This window comes from Drosophila gunungcola, unplaced genomic scaffold, assembly GCF_025200985.1.
Source record: "Drosophila gunungcola strain Sukarami unplaced genomic scaffold, Dgunungcola_SK_2 000001F, whole genome shotgun sequence".
NCBI classification, from domain to species: domain Eukaryota; kingdom Metazoa; phylum Arthropoda; class Insecta; order Diptera; family Drosophilidae; genus Drosophila; species Drosophila gunungcola.
Window position 1 is genome coordinate 4,312,921 of NW_026453197.1, and position 18,761 is coordinate 4,331,681.

Genomic DNA, 18,761 nt, shown 5'->3' on the forward strand with positions numbered 1-18,761 from the left:
CCTCTCGTCTCGTCAAGTTTCGTATCATTCGGAACATTTTAGGGGTCCGGCCTTTTTATCGGAGACTAGTTTCTCCGGCCAGTATTCAAAACACTCGCTATCTAGCATTGGAGCACAAGTGGCCTGACTAGATCGAGCATATATAAATAGGGGTCGCCCATGATTCTCGAACTTCAGTGATAGTCTTAAACGCCGGAGGATCAGACATGTCGCAATATAAGGTAATTGTGAACTTACCTAAAGATATAAGTAAAATTAAAAATATAACAAATTGTAAAAGTGATCAATGTTCAAATGCTAAGTGAATTAAAAGAAATTTTTAATGTTATTAAGAAAACTATATTATCGTACGTGTGTTCATTCGATTTAACTAGAAGGATTTATAAGTTCAGTGAACTTGCCTGGAGATATAAGTGAAATTTAAAATATATAAAATTGCAAGAGTGATCAATACTAAGTGAATTAAAAGAATTTTTTTTATTATTAATAAGAAAAGTGAATTATCACACAAAGTTATAACACTGAGTTGGCAATTTTAGCCTGAATCAATATTTTTTCTGATTCAGGTTAATCGGGTTGTTTCAGCGCGTGCTTTCTGGTGGATATACAAAACAAGTTAACGACTTGAATAATTTTATGCCTGATTATTTAGTGCACTGTTTGTTTTTTTTAGATAAAGAAGATATCTATTTTAATTCTTGTGTATGCAAATATGCTATCTCCTCTTGGTCTTAGCATTTTTAAAGCAGCTTTTATCTTATGTTTTCTTTTTATGCCTATCAGTCTTATCAGTTACCATCAACAAATGAAATAGAAAGTCTATAACTTTGATGTTTCAACTTAACTAGTTTTTATACTTCAACATTTTAGTACCTCTCGGGCTTCGGATCTCACTTCTCCTCCGAGGACGAGCGGTACCCCAACTCCTTGCCGGTTGGCCAGAATTCACCTCAGGTGTGCCCCTACAAGCTCTACGCAGAGCAGCTCTCGGGAAGTGCCTTCACGGCTCCCAGAACCGAGAATGTGCGCACCTGGCTGTACAGAAAGTTGCCCTCAGCTGTTCACCTGCCATTCAAACCCTTCGAAGGAGCCAAGTTCTTCAGACAGAACTGGGATGAGCAGCCACCGAATCCGAATCAGGTGGATATAATCCTCATTAAAGCATTGTTTTACAGAAGTTTATGGCTTAATTCATTGCTTAGCTACGTTGGAAACCCTTTGATTTGCCAGCAAAGCAGGGAAAGAGGATAGATTTTGTGGAAGGTTTGCATACAATTTGTGGTGCTGGCGATCCCAGATCTCGACATGGACTTGCCATTCACATCTACTCCTGCAATGCCTCAATGGATAGCTCTGCTTTCTACAACAGCGATGGGGATTTCCTGATTGGTATATATATAGTCATTTTCAGTTGAACCAAGTGTAATCACATATTTATTTAGTTCCCCAGCAAGGAGTATTGGACATAATCACTGAATTCGGAAGGATGACTGTGGCTCCCAATGAAATCTGCGTTATACCTCAGGGTATACGTTTTGCTATTAATTTGGACTCCCCTTCCAGGTGGGTATAATTTTAGAGCCCCGAAATTAATTTTTGTATGAATTTGAATCTCTTTTTCAGAGGCTATATCCTGGAGGTCTATGATGGTCACTTTGTCTTGCCAGATTTGGGTCCCATCGGTGCCAATGGCTTGGCTAATCCCAGGGACTTTGAGACACCTGTGGTCTGGTTTGACGATCAAGATGGAAAAGGTAGATATTAGAACCCCTAAAATCCAGAAAATTAATTTTTAAAAACATTAAATATTTTTCAAAGACTTCCAGGTGATATCGAAATTCCAGGGTAGCCTCTTTGTGGCCAAGCAAAACCACACCGTCTTCGATGTGGTTGCCTGGCATGGCAACTATGTGCCCTTCAAATACGATCTGTCCAAGTTTATGGTGATCAACTCGGTGAGCTTCGACCACTGTGACCCCAGCATTTTCACCGTGCTGACCTGTCCCAGCTTGAGAGCTGGAACTGCCATAGCCGACTTTGTGATCTTTCCACCGCGCTGGTCCGTACAGGAGCACACCTTCCGTCCTCCCTATTATCACAGTAAGATTAGTAATTGATTTAAGTACTATTTCAATTGAATGTCCTTGTATTTTTTAGGAAACTGCATGAGCGAGTTCATGGGCCTGATATTGGGCAAGTACGAGGCCAAGGAGGATGGCTTCGCTGCTGGAGGGGCGACACTCCATTCGATTATGACGCCGCATGGTCCGGATGTCAAGTGCTTTGATGGCGCCTCGAAGGCAAAGTTGGTGCCCGAACGCGTGGCCGAGGGAACACAGGTAAGTTTGGGCAAACTAAATCTCAAATATGTCAAGCAAAATCTTCATCTTGATTCAAATTCAAAGGCCTTTATGTTCGAATCCTCTCTGAGTTTGGCCGTGACCAAATGGGGCGAGGAAACCTGTCAAAAACTGGATGCTGCATACTATGAATGCTGGCAGGCCCTAAGAAACAATTTCCAAATTACTGAAAATTAAAATAAAAATATTTACAGCAATAGTAAAAGAACAATTAAGTTCATAAGTTAACGTTTTTATTTGAAGTATTATTTACCCTGAACACATACTTTAAACTCTCATGGCGAACTGAATTTCTATGTTTAATTATTTGTAAAGATAAAGAATGTTAAATGAAAGGAAGATCTTAGTTTAATAACTGGACGGACAAACTGGACTTTGACATGCTTTAAATATGGAAATGGAAATCTTTGGGAATATGTTGTATTGAAGGTTTTATAATTTCAAAATTAATGCAGATTATTAGCATTTATATTCCTAAATAAAAGTTAAATAGAAATTCAGTCAGCCATAAGAATTTATGTGGGTGTTGCACTGTACAATACACAAACATTTATGGACGCCAGTACATAATTCTAGCTTGATATTCACAACATCTCAAATCTCAAATATCTTAAACGAAACCCTTACAGTCTAAATGTGATGCTTGGAGCAGATCGAGGACTTCGATTATTGAACACTTGGCTGCTGTTTAATCGACAAATACATAATTGATTGCAGTTGACCTGCGTCGGCTCACTGATCTTCGGAAACTCTGAAGTGCCATGAGAATTGGTCACATTGTCGTCCGATCGACGGCTATATAAACACTTGGTGTCACACTTGCAGGATCCCAATCGGTAGCCATTCTGAGCTGGATTGCAATATTGTGTGTATTGCGAGTGCTCCCTACTTTCCCTTCCGCTGGAACAGTAGCTATCCAGGGTGTCCATGGTACTGATGAGATCCGGCGTTAACTCGGATTGGTGACGATTTGTTAGCCAATAGGTTCGCATATCGCCTTTGCCCTTAAGTTAATTATGCATTTTATGATCTGCTAAAGTATTTGGACAATTAAACTTACCTTGATGCTGGTCAGACCCCTTTCGATGCAGACATAGCTACCAATCAACTGCAAAAGTTGGTAGGTGGCCTCGGATATGTGGATCTTCATCGTGTCGCCGGTGCTCTCCATCCTGGATGCTGTGTTCACAGTGTCTCCAAACAGGCAATATCTTGGCATCTGAGAATTATTTATGGACATAAGCCTGACTTGACTTTCACTTTAAGTACAATATATTTTTAATTTTCTTTTGAAGTATATAACCATATTAATCTTTATACATTGTATAAAACAGGCGAGATTAGCTGTTATCATTTTTAAAGTAAAATTATTATATTAAATTTTTTTTATAGAAACCTTTGATTTTTAATATAAACGGCAAGAATAAAAATTAAGAAGAGACATATATCTGTAAGCTTTATTATAAAAAAACAGTTTGAAAGAGGCTTTAAAATACCTTTTAGCTTTTATATAGAACTCATTGGATACAAGATTATAAAACCAAACAATAGTGAGCTTTAAGATAAATCATATTGCATGCAGATATCATAAACATCACTGCACCTTCTGACCCACAACTCCTGCTGCACAAGGACCCGAGTGGACTCCAATTCGAAGCTGCACCGTTTCGGCGGGCTTGTGCCTGATCTTGAGGTTTCCCACGGTCTCTAAGAGATGAAGAGCCAAAGAGGCTATTTCTCCTGCATGTCGATTTCCGTTCTGCAGTGGCAGTCCGGATACAACCATATAAGCATCTCCAATTGTCTCAACCTTAAAAATAAGATTGTCTTTTAAAACACTCGTAATTGCCTGTTAAGACCGTAATTAACCTTGTAAACATCGTAATTGGATATGATCGAATCGCAGCAGGTGTACCAGTCGTTCAGCATCTCCACCACCTCAAATGGTGTGCTTGTGGTGCAGAGTTCAGTGAAACCCACAATGTCGCTGAATAATATTGTGACACAGTCGAAGCACTCTGCCTCTACAGGATCCCCTCGCTTTAAAAGCTCAGCTACAGGTCTTTAGAAGAATGATTTTTAAATGTGTATTTATTTGTTTAATGTTTTTAACTATAACCGTTTACCTGGGCAACATCTGGTAGAGAAGCATGTCTGTTTTCTTTTTCTCTTCATATAGTAAATTAGTTCGCTCCTGAACTAAACCCTCAAGATTGTAGGCATATTTTTCCATTATCGATAGCATATTGTCAAATATATTGGGCTTTCTGGATGGGGTTTTAGGAAAGTTAAATTAAAATATTATTTATATTATATATTTATATATTATATAATTGTTTTAATTTAACTGAGTATTTGTATAATAGTATTTTGGATCGTACAAGCCAGCCTGGAGTTCCTTCAGATGCATACGCACCAGTCTGATGTCGGGCCTGACTTCCGGATCCTCGTCCCAGCACTGACACAGACACTTACGGATGTAGTCCGGTATGTCCAGGTGGGTGTGTGTCAGAGCCGGACGAAATACGCCGTGCTGCAGCAGTTCCGGGCACTTGACAAACTCAATAATTTCTGCAAGAAACATATTTACTAAAGAGTTAACATGTTTATTTTTATTAACTAGTTAAATTTTAAAGCTTGAAATCGATCTGATCAGCACTTACGGGTATGTTATATAATTATTGATAGTTGCAAATTTCATAAGTCAATTTCCTTTAAAAATTTGTATACATATGTATTTACCATAGAAAATCTTTAACGAAGGATTTAATTAATTTTAAAACTAAAAAAAAAAATATATATATATAAAAGTAAAATGATAATTTCCGTAAAATCTCAGTTAAAAATTAATGTTTTTTAATTGTTGTTCTTTTTTTAAATTATCTAGGGATTAACTATCTTAACAAAGATATTTTTGTCTTTTGGAAAATTCTGTCACCAGTTTTCTTTTTTTTTTGGTGTAAAAATTATCTCGGTAAAAGATTTTTCAAAATTTGCTATTTATCAAGCAATAAAGGATATGTGTATCACAACTTAATGAATTTTTTTTTTATAATATCTCACAAATAATAATTTTGGTTCTGAGCGATGAAAAAAATACTCAAGAAAAAAGATTATTTGTTATTGTTAAGCTAATTAAGAGAATCAAAAACCCAATTTGGAAATAAAGATTGTGCTTTAATATTTTTAAAAAATGTTGCCTGATAAGCTGCTCAAAAAAGATGATCGTGTTTGTGCGAAATTGTGTAAAACACAATTTAATAATTATTCTTTAAGTATAAAAAAAAACTCAAAAAGTAAGCAATCTATTTTTATGTTAAACAGTTTAAACATATATATATATTTAAATGTTTTAGCAAGAAATATTATACAAACAAAACACAAATTATAGCTATCGGCTCCCTGAGCCCTTGTAGCCCTTTAACTAAAGCATTCCCAGACTCACCCTCTTTTGAGTAGGCCGTATCTCCCCAAGGACCTTTGCGGCCAATCGTCTCGTAGAGGAGAATACCGAAGGAATAGACATCTCCCTTCTGGGAGCCGCGTGCAGGACGGTAGGCATCCCTCAAAAGCTCCGGCGCCATGCAGAGGGCACGTTTTAGTTCCAATTCACTCCTGCAAATAGACTAGGTTGTTATCATCGTAGGCTCCTTGGTATTGTATGAACATATATAAACTTTAATGCAAAAGGCTAGAAAAATAATAAGGTCAACAAATAAATTTCGATTAACAATATGGTTATGGAACAATTGCTCTACTTGTTGGGCTCTTCTTGACCCGCTTTCAGTTCGTGGAGTCCAAAGTCGGAGATTTGGCAAACCCAGCGGGAGTCGATGAGGCAGTTGCTGGATCGCAGTTGGCCATGGGATATTATCTCCGAGTCGTGCAGGTATATCATGCCCTTCAGGATGTCGGAGACCAGTGAGGAGATGAATATGTGGTCCAGGTGCAAGTCTTCGTTGGCCAGCACATCCTCCAGACTGCCTCGTGCACAGTACGTGGTGAAGATGACCACGGATCCGTGATCGGTGGAGGCACCAATAAAGTTTATAATGTTCTCGTGCCGCACCTTTATTAAAAATATATGGTATTTATTGTATTACTAGAATTTGTAAGCCTTACCTCTCGCATTAGTTTCAACTCTTTGCGAATGGAACGTGTAATGTCCACGCTCTTCTTGTGAATCTTTTTCATGGCCACAATATTGCCACGAAAAAGAGCTGCTCATTGGGTAATACACATTAATTAATTACATACAAATCTATTGCTACTTACCTATGTTTGTAAAGGACCTCTTGTTTGGTTCACCAACCACTAAAATGCTTTGGCGGCAGATTTGGAACTAAAATAATAAAAATATTAAAAATAAAAATAAGTTTAAAATTCATTGTTGTACTATTTTTCTTAGTGTTATTATATTGGCTTTTTATAAAGCAATACATACAATGTTCTTATTACTGGGGTTGTTGTACTCGCCGAGATTAATGACAGTAACATCCTTCATGTCCACCTTCCACAAAAGTCCGGCCAATGTCTGTTCATAGCGGTAATGCCTCAAAAAACAACACAACATTATTAAAAAAAATTAAAAGGTAACAAAACCCTTCGCTCCCAAAAAAAAATTTATATTTAAATTAGCTTGCTTGTCAGTTTGCATTTTTTTCAACTTTCCTTCTTAAAGTGTAGAAACTGGTGGACTCTCCAACTTAAAAAAGCTTTGACTTAATTTTCTTCAAATATTTTATACAATCTTTTACAAAGATTTCTAAAACAAGATGATAATATATACGAAAGCAGCCAAGAACTAAGAATAGTTTATTTAACTTTAAAAAGTAAAATATTTAATCAATATTTTTTCTCAAATATGATGTCAAGAAGATTTGGTGTTTGTCAAAAAAAAAATATTTTCCAATGCAATTCAAAAAAGTATTTGATTTCGGCCTGTGAAACCCATATAACCCTCTAAGCCTAACAAGAATTAATCATACTTGATCAGCAGAGCCATGGCCACGACGACGACGAGGGCACACAATGGCCCCGTTAACAGATATCGCCAGTCGAGTTTCTTTCGAGGACACAGTTCGCCATGAAAACCACAGAGAGGTTCGGCAAGCGGAGGACGGCCATTTAGCCACTGGATAGGTCTATCACTCTTTATGTAGCGGAACTCCTTTAAGTTAATTCAGATAAATAACGTTCAATAATATTGTTTAAAGTGCTTATAATAAACCAACCGGTATAAGAGAGTGCTTATCGTACGCAAAGAACCCAACTGGCTGCATGGACATTTTGGCCAGAGATCCGCCCGAGGTTCCATCGTTCTGCAGAGTTATCACTGTATAATTCCCCTCAGCATCGCCATTAGAATCAATGTAGACCTTTGTAAGTACATAAATAAGTTGTTTTTGTTTACATATTTAAATAGATTTTCGCACACAGTAAAAAAGTATGTACTCACATCAAATCCCTGTATTGAATGATAGGACCTATTGAAAATGTGACTCATTACCAAATTTCCATCGTAAATATCACCGCCAAGTTTTAAAACTTCTGTAATGGCTCGCACATAGATCATTACACTATCGTAAAGATGTAGACCATATATGGGCACCTAGACGAAAAAAAAATCACCGATTTTATAAAAGTGTAATTAATTTAAGACAAATAAGCCTTCTTAATAATCTCAGATTTTCATACCGATATGTTGTCGAAGACACGTTGATGATATGGCACCAGAAACGGAGTCTTTCGGGCATAATCTTTTATTTTCGAACAAATGTCGCTGCAAACATAAATATTTACAAATAGATGAACTGATTTACAAAATAGAATTTTTAATATATATTTCTCATGCAAATGATTAACGTGAAATAATTTAACGTTTCTAAGGGGAAATCAGCATAAACAATATCGAGGTTTTAAATTATTCGCGTGTTCCTTATATTTATAAAATAATTATAGTTGCGAAAATACTTTTAAAACATGTCCAATTTCACACTCATAAAAATAAATTTCTACTGTCTAGAATAATGTCTTGTTTCAAGAGCAGTGACCAAATATATGAATGTATATGAATTATTAAAAAATTTTTTAAGTGACTAAAATGTTTTAGTTAAGAAAATCAAAAAAATCCCTTTGAGAAATAAAATTGAATAAATTGAATTGAACAAAAACTTTTCTTAATCAATGATTTATTTTTTTTTTCGTTATTAGGTGATAATTTAATTTCAAGAAATATAAAATTATGAAAAAGTATTAAAACGAAGGTGATAAGTTTCTGCTGAAAGCGAGAAGGTAATTTCCCTATAATCTAAGGCGAAAATCAACGTTATTTTTATGCTTGCGAGCACTACTTTGACCAAAAGAAAAAAATCTAAGTGATCTTGGAAAATCATACTCCGAAAGATCGAGTAACAATTGTTAAAAAGAGGCAACAAAAATACGCACAGTTAGATAACTTAGAGTCAGATAAATTACCGAATATGGGGGTTTTGTGGATATGTCATGCTTATTTTTACAACTGAACGAAATGAGATTTTGTCCAGTGATTTGCTCTTTTCTTTTCTAATATAAGGGTCTAAATAATCTGGAATAGATGGTGCATGCATTAGAAGTCTATCCCGGACCGCCGATCCGCACAATGCACTTACTACGTTCCATAATGTTAACCCTCCGATTCGAGTCGTAGATCTCGTCGTCCACGGAAACCACGATGTAGTCCCCGCTCTCCAGGAGCCGCCGATTTTGGAGGCCTCGCACAAAGTCCACCATGGCTATGTGCTCCCCAATGAACACATAGACTGTTTTGAAAATTCGATTAAAATAGTATTGTTCAGAGCACTTTACAATTCGTGTTTGAACAGTTTATTTCATCTACAAGATGTAGGCACCTACATATTTATTTTTTATTTAAGTACTAAGGTTTGAATAATGACAGCAAAAATTTTAAAATGTTTCGTTAAATATTTTATACTTTAAGCTGTATTTATACAAAAATCTTGAATCAAAGGGGAAGTAGGATTAGTTCGTGTAAAATCATAAAAAAAAATATATAGAAAAGTAAAAAAAATTTGATATATATTTCATTAATTTAAAATAATACAAAGAAATCGAAAATATAATTCAAAACGCTACTCCCCTTTTAAAAACAGGTACCATTACAATTTTAAAATATTTTATAAATTGTAGTTTTGCATTAAGTACATATACGTTCATATGTCATGTTAAAAAGGGTCTATTTGATATTAGAACAGTTTTATATCAAATTTTACTTAATTTAATTTAGTTGTTAAATGCACTGTTTATTCACAACAATAAAAACAAGATCAATTCTTACTTCGAGTTGTTGAGTATGTTTCCGCAATAATTTTATCGATTTGCGAAAGGGTTTTGGTTGTCGGTATATAGTCGGCGATATATTTAAAATGGCTGATGGTAAAGTTCCTTGCTTCCGCCAGTTCCTGTTAGGCAGATTCTCAAATCAGCTGCAATGATCAGGGCATCTGACTTACCTGAATGGCCCGAGCAACATCAGAGCCCCAAATGGGTTTTGAGCTAACAACTATAGAGAATTTATTCCAATGAAAGGCGTTCAGTAGACTAATAACACTCTTAGAGACCTTTGAACATGATATTGATATTCTGTTTACTAAAACAACTGTAATTATATTTTTTATTGTTAGAAATTACCTTGGAGGCCGGAGCCAATGTTCGTGCAAAGGTGTGAAATGTACTTTTGTTCGAGACAATTGAGTCGGAGCATTTCTAAATTAAATAAAGCAAAATCAAACAAATAAGTAGCAGATAAGCAGATAAGTATGTTGATATGAATTCTTAGTAAAGTTAATTGGTATTATAAAAAGTAATTGCCAAAAAAAAAAGAAAAATATAAACTTTGTTATCTGTGCCATTATTTTTCGCAACAATTTAATTTGTCTGTATTTGGTATGCAAATGACATTTTGTCACCAGCGTTTTTTGCACTTTTTTATGCCAATGTGCAAATAAATTGTGGATCAATCCCTACGGGGCTACGGTAGAAGTAACTTCCTTGAGCTGTAACAAAATGGTCTGTCACATGTAAAAGCCTAAGTATTCGACTCTTGAATTGCACACTGGTGACCCAGTTTTGTGTAATGGGTCTACGCCTACTCACAAAGGAAAGCATCGGAGTGTTCCAAGCGGAGGCCAGCAGCGCCTCCGTAGTGCAACTCTCATCCGGGCCAATGAATGCGGTTACGCCCGAATCCCGCATCTGTGTCATCGCCCTGGAAACGGGAGCGCCCAGAACGGGTCAATTTCAGAGTGAAAGCGATGCAGAAGAAATTGAATTTTTAGGGCAATTGAATGATTTACCTAAGGGGCTTCACGCGGTAGGCGCTCATTTTGTGGCCAATGTCAACAGGTTTAAAGGCCAACTTTTTGCCCGGCAACAGGTTTGGGTTTTTGTTCACATCCTCGATGGCGAGTGGCAGTCCGCCCAGCGTCACCTAGTGTAAAGTAAGCAAGGCAATGTAAAGTGAGCGATGAGCAGTGGATAATTACGAAGGAAACACGAACGAGATCCCCGCTGCATGGTGGCACCTAATTTATGCATGTTATGCCATTGCTAAAGGGCCAAAGGTACTGAAAACAAAGCAATGCAAAGCAACTAATGTTTTCATTTCGCTGCCTTCTTGTCGGTGGGGAATAAATTAAGAATTTCTCGTAATAAATTGAGGTGCAGCTGAGATTAACTGATGTAAAGTTAAAATATATTCCGCTCTTATTTACTCAGTACTAAAAATAACACTGCTAAGTAAGTTCAAAAATTAACATTTGGAGAGGTTTTACTTTAAACTTGGTTAATTACGTCTTTTAGTGGTATAAATTAAATACTAAGAATGTAGTTTTAGTGATAGAAATTAAACCAACTAGAATTTATTGCTTAAAAGGCTTTACAATACGTTAAAAAGTATGTAGTAAATACAATAGAATAAAAGATGAATTGCAAGGACAATATGGACTCACAAAATGTGGTAAAACAAGTTTTCCAGCTCGAAATGCTTACTCCAAAAAAAGTTATAGCTAAAAACTATTTACTTTGAAAAGAGTATTAGAATCTTGTTATTAAGCAACTCTAGAACTGAGTATGGGATTCTTACGATGAAGTTCAATGATAAGTTAAAACCAAACTTAAAAGCTAGAGATTTTGGACTTGGCATGCAGATTTTAGCAAGTTAATTTCAAAACAAATCATGAAAGTTGTGCTGTCACTCGGAGACATGATAAACCGTAGGTGTTGGACTCTGTGTTCGTGTTTCGATCATATCTATTGGTAAACACAAAAAGTTTAAAAGCGAGCTATTATTTGATGAAGTTTTCTACCGCCCCTCAGCCGCCGTTCGGCCGCTGCTCTGCCGTTAATCGGTGCAGTAGAGAGACTGAACCAAAGAATTGTTAGCAGGAGGTGGGGGTTTTGCACGCACTTAGCTTTTAGTGTTGGCTATGCAGTTCGGCAGATGGCGCTACTTAAACATCAAGTGTTTTGTAGGGGGAATATTTAGTTTGAAGTTTGTTTCTTTTTAAACTTCTATCCAAATTCTTATTACTTTTCTTGTCCCCCATAAATAAGAAACTTAAACAGAAGGCTTTCATGAAGAACCATAGTTTAAAATAACCCAATAAATTAAATTTTTTATATCTAGAAGCTTAGAATATAGAAAATGTAATACAGAAGTTTAAACAACAAGTGCAATTCAATAAATTCAAAATTTCAATAAGTGGCTGACATTTAAATCCATTTGCCCTCACACGGGCACCACTATCATCTCAAAGCCGAGTAGCTCGTTGACCGCCTGGGCATAGGCCCGCAGCTCGTGATTTGCGCTTCTCATGTGCCGGGCACCCAGCATCCGGAGGTTGAGTTTTACTGCCACAACGAAGCACGTGACCGCCAGGATCAGCAGGTTGTTCCAGAACAAGAATGCCAAAACGGCGAACAGCAGAAAGTGGTCGGCCTCGAGGCAGGGTTCCTTGGCCAGGCAATCCCACAGGTGCGTGGGGAAGGAGCATAGTCCCTGGACCACATTCATGCACCAGGGCAGCAGCATCACGGGACTGCACTGCTGCCAAACGGATAGGCCGGCCATCCGGAGTCTGGAGAAGAATCCCCCGAGGCGCCCTTTGGTGCGAAGGTATATCAGACCGTATCCGTAGTGCATGGCACCCATTGCAAATCCGGAGAGCAGTGGACTGCAAGCCAACTCACTCAGCTTGCCCACCAGGTAAACGCGGGTCAGAGGTCGCTGTAGTTGCGGCGATTGGTCAATTTGGATTCTAATCTCCAACATCGACAGCATCAAGGTCAGTTGCAGCACCGTGAATACGCAGAGACAGCAATGCAAATGTACAAATTTAGGAATATAATCACGCATTTTGTGGATCAACTTTAATTTAAATTTAAATTTATTTAAATTTATTTTTTTCAAGTCAACTAGGCCAAACAGTAAACGAAAGTGTTGCCTGAAAAAAGATATCAAATAATGAAATTAATTTTAATAATGCACTAGTTTTGCGTTCACCAAATTGCCATGGGAAAAACACAGGAAAAAAAAACAGTCTATAAGAACATTGTCTTGAAATTGTCTTTATTTAAAACCAAGAATAAATTGACTTTCTAGTTTAAACAATAACTATAAAAATCCATTTAAATAAAGAAAAAATGTTTTGAAGAGGAGAGGAATTGGTTTTGATTGGTTTTGAAATCGTTAAAACGTAAATCATTTTAAATTTGTTGATATTTTTTCTACTTACATAAGGCATAAAAATTCTGGTCATCTTTTTGTGCCATATGACATGGATTTACTCAATCATGAAGAATAAATAAATTAAATAAATCAATAAATAAAAAATAAAAATTACAAAATAAAATATAATAAAAATAAATAAATCCCCTCAAACATTAGTTTTGGTAGTTTTGATAATAAAAGTTGGTGAAACAAATGCAAATAACATAAATACTATAATAAAATCAATTAAAATACTAATTAATTTGTGGTTGTATCCTGACAGTTCCAATGAAAACAAATTTAAATATTCAAATTATGCTCTTTGATGGTTGACTGCGTTTGCCAATGACCAAAATATAAAATTATGACAATATCGCACGCATAACACAACTGAAAAGTTTATTAAATCACTTTGGGGCGAGAGAAATATTGTACGTGTAAGAGGAACAAGTGTATAAATCAGGAAAGCAGCCATTGAAATCTGTATTTAAACGTGAGTTAAAGCACTTGTACAGAATATTTATCGACTCTTACTTGTTCTTAATTGCATACATTGGATTCCATTATCTCTTATAAAAAAAAATTAAAACGTTATTAAAGTCATTGCTTTTTTCATCTCGAATTTTTCAATTAATCTCTCCATAGGCCTACTTAATTCAGATTTATCATCATTATGTGTTTTAAAATCCATGCTAAGAACTTAACGTAGGCGGGAAATGATTCAGACACATGGGAGTGGTATTGATACGGGTCAGAGTTTAACATTACTTTACTTCACTCATTCAAGTCGTGTTTCAATTGAACATTTGGCTTTAAAGACCAGGTTTTTGATATAGAAATTATTTAGATTATTTTCTTAATAATAATGCCTTATTTGCAATTTATTAAATATGTTCTGTACCATGCGTTGTATAGCTTTTGTTAATTAACCAAAAATTCATCGAAGTGTAACTAATTACATATAGCAACTACCACATATATTGTAGATTAGGCTTCTGGGCATTTTTAAAATTATTTCTGGTAGATGGCTTACCCTCACATTCTGCTTGGCAAAGAAAAATAAAATGTCGTACACGAATTAAGGGTGATGCTGTCATGGTAACGGGGAACTGTTGTTGAGTTGAGGTTCAAGCTTTTGGTTGCAATCAAAGAAGACATGTAAACATTAAACCGTTTTTAAATACTTTTCCTTAAAGTTTGTATAATGAAATACCCTTCAGTGTAACAGGACCCTGGTTTTAATTAAGGCGAAGGAAAATGCCAACCATCCGAAAACCGTGAAGAAAAATTGTTGCTATAGTTCCGGGGCTTTGAAACTCAAGCGATGCAGCTACAAAATATTCCAGCAGCTAAATTTTGTCCATCAATTAAGCAAAAATAAATGCTAGTTAAATTGTGGTAATAAATAAACTCAATCAAATTTTTTAATTTGAAAAAAATACAACTTTTTTAGTTTCAACATTAATTTGACTATACCCTTCTCATTAAAGTCGGAGACAACTAAACAAAACTACAAAAGTAATAAAATTAAAATAAGGCTACTTCCAATAAATTAAATAGTGTAATTTAATTTGAAAGTTAAATAAAAATCTTTTGTAAGTCATGTGCTTTAAAGGTATTACGCCTTAACCAATAACAAACCATTAACCATTAAAGGGCTTAAAAGCCAGACAGAGAAATTGTGTTGCTTCATCTTATTTTTTTTAATGGTTCCTAAACGAATTTCTTTTACGACTACAATTAAGAAACCTTTTGCTTCCAATTGTTTTCCTTGCTTTGCGGTAATTATTTTGTTTTGATTCCATTCGATTCCCTATTTTAGATACACAGTTTTTTTTGTTTATTACCAATAACAGAGAAAAGAAATAGACAACCCATTTCTCCTTCAGGGGAAGCAATTAAAAAAGAATGGTATTGACATCTTCACTGATTAATATTTTTTCTGTTTGAGGAGCATCGTTTTTATTACATTGAAGCCAAATTCAAGCAAGTTTATAAAAGCAAATAAAAGAGAATATTGGTGATATAAGTTAGAGGGTCAACTGTGCAATGCCAAAAAAAAATTTGGTTCTCAGATTTACAAAGTTAATTTAGTACCTATGCCGAAACATCAATAAAGTTACGAGTTGCTAGTAAAAAAGACAACAATTGAATATATTTAATATCTCTTTGAATAAAATCTCAACTTACAAAAAACTGTATATATTTCGATGATCCACATTTATTTATGTATATCTCGCAAACCCAAAAAGGGACGCAACAAAAACTGTGAGTCGTTTTTGGCTTTGGTCATATTACGATGCGAAGAAGGACACTTGACGGATTTGCTTTTAAGCTTTTTATATCGTTATGCAGTCGGTCAAATAAATATAAGCCAGTCGTATCCCATTTTTTCGGCTCCCAATTAAATTCAGAATAAGATAAAGTAAAGTAGATTTTAACGGATTACTGTTCTATCAAGGGTAAAAATAATATTTATGTTTCTCCTTTATTATTTTTGTCATGTCACACACGAGATGACCGCTGTCAATCATCTTTAATAAACATATGAAAATCAAAACAAGATAACGAGTCCAATGAGAAAGTACCCTGATATTATATTTTGTTGAACTTTGATTTAGTTACTATTTATTTAATGTATTTTTATAATTTTTCTTTGTTTTGATTTAATTGATTGGTATAACGAATGATCATTGGCATTAAAACTTTATTCCCAACCCAATTATCGATTAACCATTTTTTTTATTATATTATATTTACAACTTTTGTTTTTAATTGGGTGTTTTTGGTTTGGGTTGATTTTCTTAATAAGCTGGCAAAACAATCTCTTCTAAGAATGCCGCAATCCCTTATAGTGATTACGGTTCCCGGAAAAAAACTTAAATTTTATTTGAGATATCTTGTCTTGAGACATCCTAACTCTAACTACTTAACGTCGCCTCCATTGTTAGAGTATTGTGGTGAAATGGCTCAGGGGACACATGATGTGTTCGATTGTGGCAGCACAATCGTCCCTCAATCATTATGATGAGCCATAAATTTCATGATAAATATTTTTGGGTCAGGAAGCGTTGCCTTGTGGCCCACAAAGAGATTGGCATTTGAATTGCAAATGTGACAGGTTGATGTTTTATGCATGCACACACATAATTATCCAAGGCAGCAGTTTACAATTATGTTTGATAATTCAATTGAAACTTTAAAGCGCGATCCCCGTTTGCTCACCCGCATCTGGGAGTATTCAGCAAGGAATCCAATATTTATTGTGTCCGACAGTCGACGCGTGGAGGCGGCAGTTCCGGAGGCCAAAGGATTGCCACTGCTCCATTGGCAGCCGAGAAGGACGAGGATGCTGGAGAATGCAGCGGTGGAGGCGCAAAAGCGTGGCATCCTCAAAGGCAATAAAGTTTTATTTGCACGAAACTGACACCGACACGGCCCACTGACAATTTGACAACCCGACTACGGAGCACTGACTGCGGAGCACTTAATGGCCAAGGATATTCACATGATCCTGGGAGTTGCAGCTGCCTTGACGAACGATGGTCATTTATTTAGTCAATCCCCATGGCCTTAATCCCAACAGGTGCGCGTATGTCAGAGTCTGAATTCCAACTTGTTGCTCTGCTTTTCCATACTCCAATCCGGTACTTCAACACGCCCGTAGTCTGTCGCAGACTGGATTCGTTTTGGCAGTGGCTCCTGCTTTTATAGCCTTCGTGTCCTTCGGCGGGATTCGTTTCGGTTCCGGTTCGGCAAAGGAGCAGTGCGAGGGAAGGACGCGCCAAAACTAAGTGGTCTATGAATGACAAAATCATCACAGCCTGCGGATCAAAAACGGTACAAGTGGGCGGCTGGGTCAGCAAGGGCATTTGGCCCATTGCCGTTGGTCAGTCGAACAGGATGCTGAGGACTTTGTTTATTTGTTCCTGATGTCAACCAAAAATCATTCATCACGCGTTTTTAGTTTAGAGCGATCCCAATGATGACTTGCCAGAGCACCGGAATTCGGGTTTCGGTCACGTCGCTTAGCTTCCCTCCTGTTGAGCACATTGTTTACCGTGTTTCCGATACCCAACTAGGCAATAATACTTCCTCCTGCATTTAATCTGACAGTCAATTATGGGCTTTATCTTTTGTTTTTGGTTTGATAAATTGCGTAACAGACTTTGGGAAATCTTTGACTCATGGTGTGGGAGCAATGCTATACGAGAAGCTTAAGTTTGTTTTCAGGAGAAGTCCTTGTCCGCTTTTCCATATACGCAAATTCCGAAAATACATTTTGTTCGAACCCCAAATCGGCATTAAAGCATTTTAATAGGGGCTTGATATAAATGCTACTCATAAAAACGAAATAAAATTCGTTATCCGTTGATTTTTTTTAAACAAATTTGTCTGTTAAACATAACAAAAACCAGTTAACGTGCATTAAATAAATTAAATTTATTCCTTCAATAAGAAGGACACCCTTTATTGTGTTGCGTCGCAGAAATTCAAACGAAAGACTAAATTTGGCAGCGATTTTAGACGTAATCCGAACTTAGCTTGCCAAAAGGTGGTTGGGTGAGATTTTTAACCGGATATCCAAATGCAAATGTTTGCTAGGTACCGGGAGAAATGTGGCAACTTTGAATGTTACAATATAGAGGTCTTGACTATTGGCATTAATTACGTTGTACAATTATCTAGTGCTTTTGGTTTCAATTTCTAATTGAATTTCCTTAGGCTCTGCAAATGGCATCACATATCGTCCATACCATCACATTTCCATCTTCCTGGCACCTGTCTCGAGTTTTTAATTTCAATTGCCTTGTAACAGGTAATTTGCAATTTAATGCTACTCATCGAATGCGGCTCCATAACCTCAACATTTCGGCTTAGAAGTTTAGAGCTTAAAGTATCATATACCTTTAGGTTATATTAATGCTTTTTAACGAACTGTCGTACTGATCTAAATTTTATTTTAGAGGAAGAAGGCTTTTTAACATGTTTTCTTTACTACAAAACAGAACACCGGAGTGTATCCATTCACTTATTCACTTTACGTTTGAATGTAGGCATTTTCATTGTTCTAAAGTGTTGTAAAGGTTCACGTTCAATTTCAATGCTGGCTTACAATTTGATTCCAGTTGAGCCGAAACATAAGCTGATTGAAATGAAAATTTAACTTGAACTCTCGTCGGAGTGTCTCCAGGTTCTCGTTGCCATTGGCTGGTAATCCTTTGTTAACAGGGTGGAGAAGGACGATTATGAGACCGTAACACTTCATATTACTCTTTGAGTCCGTACGTTTGCATATGACAATACAATTTGCAAGCGAATTGTCGCTTCCTCTACCGTAAATTATGCATTGAATTCAAGATAGCACCTGACATGTGAACATTCATCTTTATACGTTTTCCCCACTTAATAATTCATTTTCCAGTCACTTAAAATCGTATTTTTACTCGAAAGCCGATGCCACCTTTTATATACAAATTACTTTCCGTTTGTCATGACTATCCGTTTGCATAACTTGCTAAAGTATTTTTAAACATAAACAGTTTCATTCAATTCATTTGCTCCAATAGCCATTTGCAAATAACTTTTTCAGTGTCATGGGAATCGATTTGGCAATTCAAAAATTTGCATGC

At 36.1% G+C, this 18,761-nt stretch overlaps 3 protein-coding genes across 3 annotated transcripts; 1 reads left to right on the plus strand and 2 right to left on the minus strand.

Moving 5' to 3' along the window:
• The first annotated feature begins 82 nt into the window (after nucleotides 1-82).
• On the plus strand, nucleotides 83-2,592 carry LOC128261958 (homogentisate 1,2-dioxygenase). The gene is made up of 8 exons (XM_052995934.1): nucleotides 83-221; nucleotides 871-1,140; nucleotides 1,203-1,389; nucleotides 1,443-1,563; nucleotides 1,624-1,754; nucleotides 1,819-2,100; nucleotides 2,158-2,339; nucleotides 2,406-2,592. The coding sequence occupies exons 1-8, from the start codon at nucleotides 207-209 to the stop codon at nucleotides 2,535-2,537; spliced, it is 1,320 nt and encodes a 439-aa protein (XP_052851894.1). The 5' UTR covers nucleotides 83-206; the 3' UTR covers nucleotides 2,538-2,592.
• LOC128261957 (guanylate cyclase 32E) lies at nucleotides 2,577-16,786 on the minus strand. The gene is made up of 23 exons (XM_052995933.1): nucleotides 16,354-16,786; nucleotides 10,715-10,848; nucleotides 10,515-10,626; nucleotides 10,050-10,124; nucleotides 9,872-9,979; nucleotides 9,697-9,820; nucleotides 9,011-9,160; nucleotides 8,838-8,946; nucleotides 8,058-8,142; nucleotides 7,819-7,971; nucleotides 7,595-7,738; nucleotides 7,349-7,530; nucleotides 6,805-6,913; nucleotides 6,636-6,702; nucleotides 6,483-6,580; nucleotides 6,119-6,429; nucleotides 5,806-5,975; nucleotides 4,742-4,931; nucleotides 4,487-4,627; nucleotides 4,230-4,422; nucleotides 3,964-4,170; nucleotides 3,421-3,579; nucleotides 2,577-3,364 (listed from the first exon to the last, which is right to left on the minus strand). The coding sequence occupies exons 1-23, from the start codon at nucleotides 16,516-16,518 to the stop codon at nucleotides 2,984-2,986; spliced, it is 3,567 nt and encodes a 1,188-aa protein (XP_052851893.1). The 5' UTR covers nucleotides 16,519-16,786; the 3' UTR covers nucleotides 2,577-2,983.
• LOC128261959 (uncharacterized) lies at nucleotides 12,059-12,848 on the minus strand. The gene has a single exon (XM_052995936.1). The coding sequence runs from the start codon at nucleotides 12,772-12,774 to the stop codon at nucleotides 12,148-12,150; it is 627 nt and encodes a 208-aa protein (XP_052851896.1). The 5' UTR covers nucleotides 12,775-12,848; the 3' UTR covers nucleotides 12,059-12,147.
• Nucleotides 16,787-18,761: the final 1,975 nt, after the last annotated feature.

Excerpts from the sequence above, each read along its gene's own strand:
- LOC128261958 (XM_052995934.1), top strand. Across the intron at positions 1,141-1,202 it reads AGCCACCGAATCCGAATCAG|CTACGTTGGAAACCCTTTGA; the intron begins GTGGATATAATC and ends TTCATTGCTTAG. Across the intron at positions 1,390-1,442 it reads CGATGGGGATTTCCTGATTG|TTCCCCAGCAAGGAGTATTG; the intron begins GTATATATATAG and ends ATATTTATTTAG.
- LOC128261959 (XM_052995936.1), bottom strand. The coding sequence starts at position 12,774 with ATGCGTGATTATATTCCTAAATTTGTACATTTGCATTGCTGTCTCTGC.
- LOC128261957 (XM_052995933.1), bottom strand. The coding sequence starts at position 16,518 with ATGCCACGCTTTTGCGCCTCCACCGCTGCATTCTCCAGCATCCTCGTC. Across the intron at positions 10,125-10,514 it reads ACACTCCGATGCTTTCCTTT|AAATGCTCCGACTCAATTGT; the intron begins GTGAGTAGGCGT and ends TATTTAATTTAG. Across the intron at positions 6,430-6,482 it reads AGTTGAAACTAATGCGAGAG|GTGCGGCACGAGAACATTAT; the intron begins GTAAGGCTTACA and ends TTTTTAATAAAG.